We start from the raw sequence: 14,903 nt of genomic DNA, 5'->3' as shown, positions 1-14,903 counted from the left end.
GACCCGGTGGCTTAAAACTCACGCCGGGTGCATGTGCGTGTGTGCCCAAGATCCCGAGAGGAGAATGGAGGAGAAGGGATTGCGGCGTGACCATCCCCCACAGGGGGTGATTTCTCACTTTCTGTCTCTCTGTCTCTCTCTGTCTGTCTGGTGAGTACACGTGCCCTATAGCGAAAAACTCTCCCCCAAAAAATAATAATAATAAAACTTTTTAGGAGTTATCGCTATAGGGTGTGTGCACTTGCCAGAAAGAGAGATAGAAAACAAGACATCACCCCCTGGAGAAGATGGTCACACCACAATCCCTTCTCCTCCACTCTCCCCTTGGGATCTTGGGCACACACACATACGCACCTGGTGTGAGTTTAACCTACCAGTCCAGGACTCAAACCATGGTTGCATACATGGGAGTCCAGAGACATAGCCAATACCCCAACTGCTGGTCCCCCCAAAAAATTAAATAAATTTTTAAAAAATTAAATTAAAAAAAAAAAGAATGAGAAATGTTTCTGGCAGAACTAAAAACTAGCTGTTCATTAGGAAAATCCTACTTTATGCTATCCTCACATAAGGAGTACTTATCTTTATTTTATCTATAGCAGAGGAACAATTTGCTTATAACATTTTTGTTGTTGAAAACACTCAGTGAGTGATATTTCAAACAAATGGCTAGGAATCAAAATAAAATGAGAAACTGAATAAAAGTGTATGGTTCACCAAAAGCCTACAATATACAATAATACTTGAAAAACATTTAAAATGCCATATTTAGCACTTACTTCATTCAAACTTCTTGCTTGCTAAGAATCATGTAATCCTTGTCCAGATGACTGCTAAACTTGAATGAGTCAGCTCTCAATAATAGGGCTGTTAAAATCTTCCATTCTATTTAGTAGAAAACTGATATTTTTGAACAAAGGGAGAAGCAAAGTACTAATTTTTTTCCTTCAGTCCTAGAATAAATATACCCTTTTAATGTGTATCCTGGCATGGTTTCTTCAAGAATTCCCTGGATTTCCTCATGAAACTTTTACCCCTCACTACTTCCCAGCTTGCTCAAGTCAAGGAACAGTGTGTCTAAACAGAAGGGAGTCTACAATGTCTAAGTCCTGGCCAGAGAGGGGTCAGATGAGAGAAATTTCCAGAAGCGAAGCTGAATATAATCAAAGCAGGAAACCTGTATCTCAAGAACTAGACAAAGACACCAAGGACAGAATTTAGGACCATCTATAAAGCCATTCTTTCTCCTATTCACTCCCTCCAACTACAGTCTTCTCCAGGCAATCCTTGAAGAATTCCATTATTTTACTTTAATAAGAGGAGATGTGTTTATGGATCACTCTGCCTCTACCACAATTTTATCACCTTACTCCAATGTAGGTAGAAATTGTAGTCCAGAGTTAAAGAACACACAGAGAGAAAAGAGGATAAATGAAGACAAAAAGGGAGGGCAAGCTGCCCCAGCAGCATGTCTCACCACCAATTTCTTTACCCACCTCCATGCACAGTTCCCTTTAGTTAACTTCGCTCCCCCCCATTTCACAGCTCCACATTGGAACCTCCAACTTGTAGATCCTCACCAGGTCCACAATCCTACTCTGAGGCCTGTCCTGTGTATAGTTTCTGCCTCAAGCAAGTGCCTTGGGCATTTCCACAACCAACGCCAACCAGCTGGAGTCACAGGAGTTTTACTTCAGCTGACAAGGCTGTTGTCACAAATGAAATGTCTCCACTGGAGACTCAAGTCAATTCTGAACTCGTTTCCCTCATTAGGGGTGGTGGTGAGACTCTTTCATTTGCTCACTGATATACTCGGCATCCTCTGGGTTACGGCCTAATCTGAGCTCTAAACACTGGGCATAAGACATGTTGGTGCCAGACCTTAAGCTAGACTATCTCATTCAATCTTCTCAAAACCTCTGAGTGTTACCAACTTGGGGCAGCACCATTTAAAAAAATGGAGAAGAAAGAAGGAAAAGAATGAACAATGGAGACTTAAATGTTTATAAGATGTAAGGACCAGCAGATGGCATAATGCTTACATCGCTGGACTCTCACATAGTTGACCACGGTTCAATTCCAGACCTGGCAGCTTGAAACTCACAGCAGGCACGTGAGCAAGCGTGCCCAAAATCCTGAGAGGAGACCGGAGGAGAAGGGATTATGATGTGGCCATCAAACACCCTGGAGGGTGATTTTTCACTTTCTGTCTCTCTGTCTCAGTCTCTCTCTGTGTCTCAGGTGAGGGCACATGCTCTATAGCAAAACCCTCTCAACAACAAGTTTATTTATAAAGAACTTTTATATATTATTTATACATAAAAAAATAATTTGCAAAAGGATGACATAATGGTTACGTTGCTGGAATCCCATGTAGTTACCAAATCCCAAACCCGGCAACTTAAAACTCAAGCCAGGTGCGTGCGCATGCGTGCCCAACACCCTGAGAGGAAAACAGAGGAAAAGTGATTGGAGTGTGGCCATCCCCCTGGCGGGGTGGTGATTTCTCGTCTTCTCTCTTTCTCTCTCTGTCTCTTCGGTGAGCGTACATGCTATCTATATATCTATCAAAATGTCTTTCTCAAAAGGGAAAACAAAAGGGGCCAGCAGGTGGCATGGTGGTTAAAGGCAATGGACTCCCACATGGCCAACCTTGGTTGAGGTCCAGGACCTGGTGACTTCCTTTCTTACTTTCCCTTTCCCTCTCTCTCTCTAGTCAAATAGGAAAATAAGAAAGTTAAAATAACTTTTTTTTTTTTAAAAAAAAAGGAAAATTATTTACAACTGACTTTTGATAACACAGCCAGGTGTTTTACATTGGAATCTACCTAGGCCCGAAAGTGTGCCAAACATGAATATGTTTCTAGAGCAATAGAACGACTACCATTTAATAAAATGTTCTGGTTTTTGATTCCTAGTTTGCTTTACTACATCCCAGACTGACTTGTGAGAGGGTCTGCTGATGCAAATACCTGGATTAAGTAGATAATAATTGAGGTCTGCCTCCACTTTACTCCCTAAGGCTAAGCCAGGTGTCACTAACAAGTCCCCATATGCTCTGCCCCTACCCGGAACTTCGATATGATGGCGTGACATCAAAGAAATGTTCACTGGCTCGTAAAGAGGGATGATTTGTTTACATCTCAACTGGCAAAATTCAAATGAGGAAAATGCATATTTGAAAGAAAAGAGGCAGAGATTTGTCTAACTTAAGTCAAAATAAATAATCCTGATGACTTGAATGACTGCGTGACTCTGGGCTTGCCATGGGTGGGTCTTTTAATGCCTATCTGTGCAATTCTATACCTGCCCAATAACACAAACAGAGCAATCCATTTTCATGCATCACGAACTAAGTATCAGCACGCAGTATCGATAATACCTTACAAGTAAAGACAGGCTTTTATTACTAAGCTTGTGCTTACCCACACTGTTCAGTGTAACTATTCAGAAACTTGTAGTTTTGGAAATGACTGTAGTCTTCGGTGAACCCACAGTTAGAATACATAAATAAGGTAAGGAAAAATTACCTGAGAGTGAAGAACTTTTTTTTTCTGTTGCTTACTTTCAGAAGAGGAAAAAATAATTTCATAAATAAAAACGTGAATAGTGTGGACAAAATTCAAGTCTCGTACATGTTTTGAATTACTTTCCCATGGATACACAGGAGTCAAACTGAACCTCTACGAAAACTGTGGCAATCTTACTGTCTATGGAGGAAACGGAGCGCTGGCTACAGTGACACAATTTGTCATTTTAGGTTTCAGAATCATGCCAAAACAAATGCCTCCAACAAAAAGATGGGAAAATAAGTGGCAGTGGTTTTCCCTTTTGATATGTGTAAGATTTTTGCTTGGATATTTTAAACAAGATTACTTTCAGGTCTCCAAACAATCTGTGCTGTCACTTTTTGGATTTTGCACATGGTGGTCTCCTTTCCTATGTGTATTTCCTGCCATAAAATGAACCTTCTTCATTTCTCTTGAGCAATCCTTATATATCCACTGCAAAGATACCTACTAAGCCCTCGCTCACTTCTTCCCAGAAAACGTCCATAACCTCAGCTAACTTTGAATGGTTTCACGGGCTTTGTTTCTTTAATTTAAAATGCCTTCAATTTTGTTTTGAGCAAGAAATTCTTATCAGTGAAGGACATTTAGTGAATGATATATAATGCAATGAAAGTCTACTATAACTTATTAGTTCATAACTAATTTGTGTTATTCTTCAACATAATATAACTATGTTACTTTATATGTATTCTCTAAAACGACTTCACAGAGTCAAGCTTGACCACAGTCTTTCTGGGGAAAGTTGATTAAAAAGTAGAGATCAGGGGCCAGCAGGTGGTGTGGTAGTTAAGGCACTAGACTCCCGTGTGGCTGACCGCAATTTGCGCCCCAGACCCAGTGGCTTGAAAATCATACTGGGGGACCAGCATATGGCGTAACAGTTACATCACTGAACTCCCATGTGGTTGACCACAGTTTGAGTTCTGGACCTGGTGGTTTAAAACTCACCCTGGGCATGTGTGTGTCCGAAATCCTGAGAGGAGACTGGAGGAGAAGGGATTGCAGCACTGCCATCTCCCCTGGGGCGGTGATTTCTCTCTTTCTGTCTTTCTGGTGAGCGCATGTTCTCTATAGTGAAAATCTCTCTTTTAAAAGAGAAAGAATGAAAGAAAGAAAATCATACCAGGTGTGCATACGTGTGTGCCCAAAGTCCCAGAGAAGAATGGAAGAGAAGGGACTGTGGCCTGGCCATCCTCCCAGGGAGTGATTGCTCATTTTCTCTCTCTGTGTCTCTCTCAGTTGATTGCCTGTGCCCTATGGCAAAAAAAGAAAAGAAAGAAAAAAGTGGGGAGTGTATTAAGTAGTTGTTGGGATAGAATGGAGGGAAATGCACTCTTTTATTTAATAAATATTTTGTGAAGTCCTACCCTGTAAATAATGATTCTAGTTCTGATGATGTGTCAAAAAAAAAAAAGCATATACACTAATTTCCCACCTTATTTTATCAACTTTCTGCTAGCAAATGGAATTGACCACCTAGAAATAGTACAGGTGACTGACAGTAAACATTCAGCAACATTCAGCAAGGTCCAGGAATGCTTCAGCCGGAAGACAATGCTGGATTTCAGATATTTCGCAGTCTTCAGTAATTGTAGGATGAAACGAATAAATTCTTTGTAATCTAGGCAGTGATTTGGAATAGAGCATTTCTGGTGTTTTGTGTTGTGAGGACTTCGTAATACTCAAATTGCAGAATTAAGATTTCTTTCCTAAGCTGAGTATTAACATAAACCAAGTTTCTAGAGATGAACTTACCTCAACATATGAAATTGGAAATATTCCTATTTTGTCTGCCAGCATTCCTTCAGCCCAGTTTTCATCCACTCTACGGATCACAGTCAGAACATCGTCCTGAAGAGACAGTACATGGTCAGGCTACCTGGTCCCAGCAAGCTTATCACTTTAACCTTCCTTTGCCAGAAAGGGACTCAAGTTTTAAGAGTAAGTGGATAAAAATGATATGGAAGATCTTTAGTACATGAAGTCAATGTTTCATGAAATAAATGGTAACAATTATCCATTCACCTGGCATACTTTCAGAGAGTTACAAAACTATGGAGTCCTTCTAGGTAAGGGGCTGGCTACTTATTTTGTTTTGTTTAGATCCACAAACTGCAATCTCAAATGCTATCTATGCCAGTCTCTTAAATGTCCAGTTTAGACTGATTCTCAGATGGTCTCACTTCCTATAAAATAATACATTAAATGCCCATTCAAATGCATATCCTACTCTATTTCCTCACTAAGGCACACACACACACACACACACACACACACACACACACACACACAAACATAATATTCTGCTTAAAATTCCAACCCACTTAGTCAGTTCAGTAGCTATATTCCTATGTGCTTTTAAGCAAGAAATGTACATATTAACTAAGGAAGTAACGACGTTTCATTTGTGTAAAGTGGCTGAGAAAAAAACTTGGGCTCAAAATATGAAAATGGTAACACACAGAATATCAACCAAACTATCTTTCAGATAGAAAGTCTGTGCAAAACATTACCTTCCTTGTGAATCAAAGACTATCTCCAGATTATTCTAGCAAGAGAGTAAGGTCAGTGAGACTTCACTGTGTAGAAACTATTGTTTGTTTTTGCAAAAGGAAATACCAGCCACATTCCCGTATGTGGAGGCACTGAGAACGATGCTCACTTACCTTTGCAAATGGAAGGCAATCTTTGTCTGCTTCCTTGTCTTTCACTTCAAAGTCATAAAGTGCTTTGCACTGAGGTGGGGGCTGAGGTAACGGTTTAATAATCTGCACGAAGTTGGTGGGGAAGAAGCCATGGATCCCATTCACTTCCCCGTGGTACCAGTTTTCATCTACTTGTCTTCGCAAAATGATGATGTCGCCCTTGCTGAATTTAAGGTCTCCAGGCTCTTTTCCTTCGTAGTTGTATAATGCTTTGGCACATGGTAGCTGAGGTATGCCCTTAAAGAAAGAGATACATTTTAATGAAAAAAAAAAAAAAAGATAAAAAATATGTCCGAAATTTAACTGTGATATCAGTGATTTTAAGTCAAGGTCAAAGCCACGGCCGACCCTTCAAAAAGAACATCTCACATTAAAAAACACTATTAGAGATCGGCTGCTGGCGTAATGGTTATGGCGCTGGACTGCCACATAATCAACTGTGGTTCAAGTCCTGGACTCGGCAGCTTAAAACTCATGCCAGGGGAATGTGTGTCCATGCCCAAAATCCCGAGAAGAGAATGGAGGAGAAGGGATTGCGGTGTGGCCATCCCCCGGGGGGTGGGGGTAACTTCTCACTTTCTTTCTCTCTGTTTCTCCAGGGAGCACACGCACGCTGTAGCAAAAACCACTCTGGAAAACAAAAACAAACACAAACCACTATGTATACGTGCTATCAATAAACAGCAAATTTAAAACAAATGGCCATAGTGCAACGAGAACAACTGGCTCAAGCACTGGCCATGATGGGGCCTTCTACGTCCTAAATTAACTTCCTGGGGGCTTTGGCCTTGTTTGTTCAGGGTTATTAGTGCATGAAAGTAGAGCTGCTGAGTCTGACTCCCTGATAGGAAATTCGAAAACTCATTAAAAAACAAACTTCATTTCCTCTGATTAACTACTTCATTCACCAGGATACATTTTCAGAAAAGAACATGTTTTACAGAAGCACAATTCATTAATTGACTCTTAAGCTATACGATTAAAACCATCGTTGGAATTTTGGATAACCCTTCTAATTCTGCTTTTAATGTGGGCAGTAGGCTTTATTCTTCCATGAACTAGACGCATATTCACTGAGGGTCTAACCCTGTGCCAAACTCTGGAATACAACGGCGAGTACAAGAGTCATGGTCCTTGCTGTCTCCGAGTGTGTAATTTGCAGATGTGCAGACATATGGTTACAAGCTGAGATCATTCCACTTTGCTCTTTCCTGGTTGGAGAGAACCGTTAGGTGGATAAGCTAAGAGATGAGGTTTAAAGTGTTACTAAACTGCATTATGGTTTTAAGTGACAGGTTTAAATTGTGTGTGCACCTCAAAGCAATTTAATCGTCAAGAGGATTAAATATGATACTTTCCAGTGGCACTGGAAGTGCCCATTCATGAGCTTTCGTTGTCAATTTAAGATCTCTGGCCTCTCCGGGACACTGCTGCCTATCATCGATTCAAAGGATAAATGGCAAATCAAAGATGTCCATAATAATTCACTGAATGAGATTACAGGGCTCCTGCTTTTCATGTTCTTACTCATTTATTCATTCACTTGGAAAACATTTCTCAGGCTTTTACTTTTTACCAGGCAACATGCTAGTGCTGCGGATTTAAAGGGGAACAGGCACAATTCTTTTCCTTAAGGGAGAAGACATTTCAGAAATAACTATAACACGGTGTGGTGAATGAAACGAAGAGGAGATGTGCACTATTAGTGGGGAGCAGGTCTCTGCAATCCGCTAGGTGGGAAAATGAAACACGGCCCCAAGTCTTAAAAGAGACACAGGAGTTAGCCAGGCAAAACTGGAGTAGAGGAATGAAAAGAAAAGTAAGGTTCTAGGCACAGGGATACGACCAGCAAAGACACGGAGGTCAGAAATATTAGGTTGTAGAGAAGGCCTGGAGTTTATAAAGAATGCAATGTTGGGACCAGCAGTTAGTATAATGGCTATGTCGCTGAACTCCCATGTAGCCGACCGCGGTTCGAGTCCTGGACCCAGTGGCTTAAACTCACACAGGGCACGTGTGCATGCATACCCAAGATCCCGAGAGGAGAATGGAGTAGAAGGGATTGTGGTGTGGCCATCCCCCCCGAAAGGTGATTTGTCACATTCTGTCTCTCTGGCGAGCGCATGCACCCTACAGCAAAAATAAAATAAAATAAAATAAAATAAAATGCAATGTTGCTAGAGAAGAATTATAGAATATAACGTAGAGGAGAGGTAGGCAAAGGCTGCTGACAGAGGGTCTTGAATGGCATGTTAAAGAGTTCAGATCACTGTGTCACTCAGGCAATGAGTCACTCATGGGTTTGAAGCACAGACAGACAGGGTAAGACCAGGTGTTAAATAGACACATCTGGTAGAAATATGGAAAACAGACATGAAGTGGTGGGAAGCAGGCAGCTATGTATGAAGCATAGGACTAATGAGGTAATTGGTTTTTTTTTTTTTAGTTTAATCTTTCTTATAAAAGAGAACATGAGCATTATTTATATTCTTGCTTCCCCCACAACAACAAAAAAAAATCGTGGCTCAAAGTTTTTTACCCTTGATGGCAACAGAACATCATAATACACATTCCAACAACTGGTTCAGTTTCTAGTCAGAGTGTGGGATACCCACGAGCCAAACTTCTCTTGCTAAACATTGTGTTTGGCTTAAGAGAAATTGTAATTCTTGCTTTTAAAATACTATAGGCAGTCATCTTGTACTGGCTTGGCCCAGGGGATCCTGATGTTGATTCATTAAAGCTACGAGAGGTCCATAGCCAGGAAAGACAGGAGTCGAGCCTTCCAGGAGTAGTCATGCCCTCATGTGCCCCCTGGCTTTTGGACCTTGCTCCAGTCTGGACTCTGACAGCATGATGGCTGTTATTCAGCTCTGACCCAAGCTTGTAAACATTTCTGCTGTGCCTTTGGAGTTTCTCAGAAAGGAAGTGCCCATCAGGAACTTGGGTCCTTCCTAATTCCTGTGAACTTTGGTCAAAGTCCATAATGTGTCCAACTTTGCAGAAGGAAGCATTCTAACGTTTGTTACCCTCACAGACGCCTCATCAGAGTTTCTGCTACATTGTGCATTTCTTGAAGCCCAGTTATCACAATATTTCTCAAGAGAGGTTTGAGGAAACAGTGTTAGGCTGTTAGGAAAATCCATGGCATATTTTTCTATGCAAAAATGCATCATGACTTTCCGGAAAAACCAACAGTAAATAAACGCAGCAACGAATATTACTGTGGGAGAGACAGAGAAGACATAATAACTATAATCAGGCTGTACAGGAGAACTCCTTGATCCATGGGAGATACATTCCAAGACCCCCAGTGGATGGCCAGAACTGAGTAGTGAACTCTATATATGCTCCGCCTTTTTGATCTGATAACCAAGATGGCTGCTCCATGACCACTGGGCCAGTAGCACATAACGGCATGGACACTCTGGACAAAGGATGATTCACATCTCAGGTGAGAAGGAGCTAGGCAGCCTTAACTCCATCACATTGTCCTGAACAGCCTACAACTTTAAACTCAAAGACTATTTATTTCTGGAATTTCCCATTTAATATTTGGGGGCTGCTATGGACTATGGGTAACTGAAATCACAGAGCGGAGACCACGTATGGAGTATGGGTTGAAAGGACAGACTCCAGAGGCAGACTGCCTGGGTTGGAGTCCCAGCTCAGCCCCTGACGAGCTGTGTGGTCTTGGGCAGGTTAACCCCTCTGCGCCTTAATTTCTTGTTCTGGTTAGTGTGAGGATTTAGTGACGCGCAGGCAGTCAGTGTTAGGTACAGACACTGTCTCCATCAGCACCGTGGCCCAGTATGAAAAGCCCGGTCCCCACTGGAATGGGGCACCTGACAACGTATTTGTCTCTGTGCAGTGGGATGCTTGTCCTTTTGGGTGAATTCACAGCACAATTACATTTTTAATACACGGTCACTGTACGACAATGAAACGAACGTTTCTCCACGGACCTGTTCAGGAGTTTGAAATGTACATTTCTGAAGGACATATTTGTTTTCTGAGCAGAATCCATTCATCTTCTGGTGGAACAGAAGAAATTACAAATTCCCTGACATGCACCGTTTAATAGGGGATGGCATTTTAGATGTGGCTGTAGTTCATCTTGACAGGGCTAATGGAAGGCATTGGAAGCCCGCATGAATTAATTGAAAATCCTATCACAAACTCGGTGACAAATAACTCTATTCACCATGATGGCCTGTTCTCTCGATTTTTCCCTACCTCAATTAGCTCTGTTTGGCCCACTTGCCAGCCAAATCCATGCAACGAGATTTAGCTGTAGCACTCTCAGAAACCATTTGGAACTACTTCTTGTAAAATTCCAAGTAACCCGCAGTATGGTTCTTCTGTGATACGCTGATGGGAGAACTGAAGGAATTTATTTCCTCACAGATCACTTCCACACTCCGGCGGCAGCTAATGGACTGATTAACTTGTCCATAAAGTATCTCTCTTAAGCATTCCTAAGATCATCAAATATTGCTAATAGAATGAGTGGCAAGGAGACAACGTGTTATGGTAATAACTGATCTCCATTATGGCTAGCCTAGGGTTAGGTCCCTGCGATGCCACTAACATTTCATTTGTTCATACTGATTTGCTGAATCTTCACTGCTGAGGCTATTTGCGTGATCAACAGTCACAGAGAAAAGACAATCGTGGCACTCGTGAACATCTGACCAAGAGCAGACACTTGTGCATCTGGCTGTGTTTTTCCACGGTCTTCTTTCTCGACTAGATCCTAAGAGGCTAAAAAGCCAGTGTGTGTCAAGTTGTTGTTTTCTCATGTTTCCCACATCACATAAAAGTAATTTTACTCTGATTTCAAATCAAGCCAAGTTCAGTGCTCTTTAAAAGACTTGTTCCCACGCAGATTGTGGATGATGGAGGAAAAACGGTGAAACGACTTGGAAGAGCAATAAAAGATCACCTTTTCCTGCTGCAATGTTTGAAGAAGAAAGCCAAAACAATTGGTGTGATGGCCTAGGACTACTCGGGGGCAACATCGTCTGGGGCCAGTCTAGGCACTGCCTTCTCATTCATCTCTTTAGAAAGGTCTAGAGTCGTGTCATCAGCTGGGCCCTCTGCCCTCCATGCCTTCGGCAGGCTTTCCAAACGGCCGCCTTTCTTCCGTATCCTCTCATCAGGCCGAGGCCCCCGAGGATCCGCAGAGCTTACATTTCACTTGGAGACTTTCACTTGGCTCCACATGAAAGGGAGGCTTACAGGAAGAGAAAAACTGACTCGGCAGCCTAACTTCGGCTTTGCGGCTGTCATTCATGCTGCCAGCTTCATCGAAAAGCTTGGCAATTTAGACCGGCCAAGTATAACAATTCTGCATCTAAAACAGATTTCAATAATAGTGACCATTTTTGCTCATAAAATAAGAAGGATGACAGCGAGCCAGTTTACATTTCAAATAATGCCTGCTTCTTAATTACATATAAAGGTTGTCTTAAAAGACATTCAAATCCTCATGCAATCTTCACACAAATATTTTTGATTAATTGCTTTACTTTTCCATTTCTGCACCATCAAGTGCAATGCAATCTATCTGGCAAAATGCTCCTTGATGTTCTAGCTGAGATTCTAACAGGTAAATAAAACATTCACTGCCAATTTATTTTATAGACTCTAAATGCCAGTGCCCAGATACACATGCAAGAGAGTCTCTCTACATTCAAATTCCTTCAAGCATTTCTTACTGCTCCATAAAGTAAAAGAGATTCAATGTCCTACTAAAAAGAAAATCTAGAAGGTACTCCTGTAGTGGAAACAGTGATAAAACGTGCACAATGTAATCTTAGTTATATCTAAGCGCTGGAGATTGCAACTTGACTTTCACAACTTTCCAGAAAGAACAAGGGCACAAAGGAACTGCAGTAGCAGAAAGTATCATTAAAAAAGTAACAAGTAGCTAAATAAGTTGAAGGAAGACCTTTTTTAAAATGTCTTTTGTAGGGAACCAGCAGTTAGCGTAATGGCTATGTCGCTGGACTCCCACGTAGTCGACCGCGGTTCGTGTCCCAGACCCGGTGGCTTAAAACTCACGCAGGGCGCATGTGCGTGCGTGCCCAAGATCCCGAGAGGAGAATGGAGGAGAAGGGATTGCGGCGTGACCATCCCCCCTGGGGGGTGATTTCTCGCTTTCTGTCTCTATGTCTCTCTCTGTCTGTCTGGCGAGCGAACGCGCCCTACAGTGAAAATCTCAAAGTAAATTATCTATGAAGATACAATAACAGGGGCCAGGCAGTGGCATGGTGACATGGCCAACAGCGTGGTTCAAATTCTCCATCTAGCAGCTTGAAAACAAGCTGGGCACATATGTATGTGTGCCCCAAATACCAAGAGAATAAAGAAAAAGGGATTGTGGCATGGCCATTCTACTGGTGGTGGTGGTGTGGGGAGGGGGTTGCTTTCTCACTTTCCCTCCTCTCTCTCTCTCTCAGTGAGCCTATGTGGACTAAAGAAAAAAAAAAAAAAAGACAGTAACAGTATTTCATGAGAATACTGACTCTTGAGGCCAGCAGATGGTGTAGCGGTTATATCACCGGATTTGAGTTCTAGACCCAGTGGCTTGAAACTCACACAGAGCTGGACCAGCAGTTGGCGTAATGGCTATGTCACTAGACTCCCATGTAGTCAACCACGGTTCAAATCCCAGACCCAGTGGCTTAAACTCATGCCGGGTGCGTGTGCGTGCATGCCCAAGATCCCAAGAGGAGAATGGAGGAGAAGGGATTGCAGTGTGGCCATACCCCGGGAGGGTGATTTCTCGCTTTCTGCCTCTCTCTTTCTGGCGACCACACGCACCCTATAGAAAAAAACCTCTCAAACAAACAAACAAACAAAAACTCACACAGAGCACATGAGCACACATGCCCAAGATCCCAGGAGGAGAAGCAATTGCAACATGGCCATACTCCCTGTGAGGGTGATTTCTTACTTTCCCTCTCACAGTTACTCCAGTGAGCACACACACCCTAAGGGAAACACCTCTACCAAAAGAGAAAGAGAATATACTGATTCTATAACAATTGATAAATCTTCAGGATTACTCTCAAGATGCCTAGGTCAAATAATCACTCAAATATGATTTGGCCATTATTGAAATATTCCAACTTCAGGACCAGGAGTTGGTGTAATGGCTATGTCGCTGGACTCCCATGTAGTCGACCGCGGTTTGAGTCACAGACCCTGTGGCTTAAACTTCTCAAAAAAAAAAAATAAATAAAATAAAATAAAATAAAGAAAAGAAAAGAAATGTTCCAACTTCAATATCCAAACATCTGGGACCAGCAGTTAGTATAACAGCTATGTCGCTGAACTCCCATGTATTTGACCCTGGTTCGAGTCCCGGACCAGGTGGCTTAAACTCACGTGGGGCACGTGTGCGTGCGTGCCCAAGATCCTAAGAGGAGAATGAAGGAGAAGGGATTGCAGCGTGGCTATTCCCCCTGGGGGGTGATTTCTCGCTTTCTGTCTCTCTGTCTCTATCTTTCTGGCAAGCACACATGTCCTATAGCAAAAACAAAAAACAAAAACCTCTCCCCCCCAAAAAAAATATCTCCAAACATCCATTTTTCTAAAGCAATATCAGGAGGAACAGAGAATCCCATAATAGTCCATCTTTTTTTTGGGGGGAGGAGGTTTTTGCTATAGGGTGCATGGACTTGCCAGAGAGACAGAGAGACAGAAAGCGACAAATGACTCCCCAGGGGGGATGGCCACGCTGCAATCCCTTCTCCTCCATTCTCCTCTTGGGATCTTGGGCACGCACGCACATGCACCCGGTGTGAGTTTAAGCCACCAGGTCCAGGACTCAAACGATGGTCGACTACATGGAAGTCCAGCAACATAGCCATTACGCCAACTGCTGGTCCCATAGTCCATCTTTTACTTGTTCTTTCCTTTAACATTTATTTATGGAGAGCAATGTGCTGGAATATTTTGTCTTAAATTGATTCTTCCCACCCCCCCAAATTTACACACAAAAATTTCTAATCATATTAATTTTAATCAAATCTACCAACACTTTGAGGATGGCAGTTGCTAATACATAGAAATTAAGGGGAAAAATGTGTTTATCCCCATTATTTTTTACCCTTATTCTACAACTCCAGTGTCTCTTTTACTGACATGCACATTTTCTTGAGCTTTGTCCTGAAGTGAGACTCAGTCCAGTCAGTCAACTTTTCTCCTCTACTCTAGACTCGGATCCAGTTCACCCAGGCTTAAGAAAGTGCAATGGCTAAGGTGGGCCTTCCTGCATCGTCAGTGACTCAGTACACTCAGCTCCTGAGCACACTCTATATACGGTGTACTCTGTTCCACACTCAGCTCCTGAGCACCCCACAGTCTACTCCCCTTCCACACTCAGATCCTGGGCACACCCCTATACGGTCTACTCCCCTTCCATACTCAGCTCCTGAGCACCCCACACACTGTCCACTTCCCTCCCACACTCAGCTCCTGGGCATCCACACACTGTCTACTCCCTTACACACTCAGTTCCTGGGCACCCGCACACTGTCTACTCCCTTCCACACTCAGCTCCTGGGCACCCGCACACCGTCTACTCCCCTTCCCCCTCAGCTCCTGGGCACCCCAC

General features: G+C 42.6%; 1 protein-coding gene across 1 annotated transcript in view; it reads right to left on the bottom strand.

The window, feature by feature from the left end:
• SH3RF1 (SH3 domain containing ring finger 1) overlaps positions 1 to 14,903 on the bottom strand; it is a 223,744-nt gene that overhangs the window by 75,193 nt on the left and 133,648 nt on the right. Inside the window, exons 2-3 of the mRNA XM_006161453.2 lie at positions 6,239 to 6,514; positions 5,328 to 5,423 (exon numbers count right to left, since the gene is read on the bottom strand). Coding sequence (XP_006161515.1) covers positions 5,328 to 5,423; positions 6,239 to 6,514 — 372 coding nt within the window. The remainder of the gene's footprint in view (positions 1 to 5,327; positions 5,424 to 6,238; positions 6,515 to 14,903) is intronic.

Source organism: Tupaia chinensis, unplaced genomic scaffold (assembly GCF_000334495.1).
Source record: "Tupaia chinensis unplaced genomic scaffold, TupChi_1.0 Scaffold138601_1, whole genome shotgun sequence".
In the NCBI taxonomy this organism is placed as follows: Eukaryota; Metazoa; Chordata; class Mammalia; order Scandentia; family Tupaiidae; genus Tupaia; species Tupaia belangeri.
The sequence above is the reverse complement of the archived record's forward strand: the minus strand, read 5'-3'. Positions and strand labels throughout refer to the sequence as shown.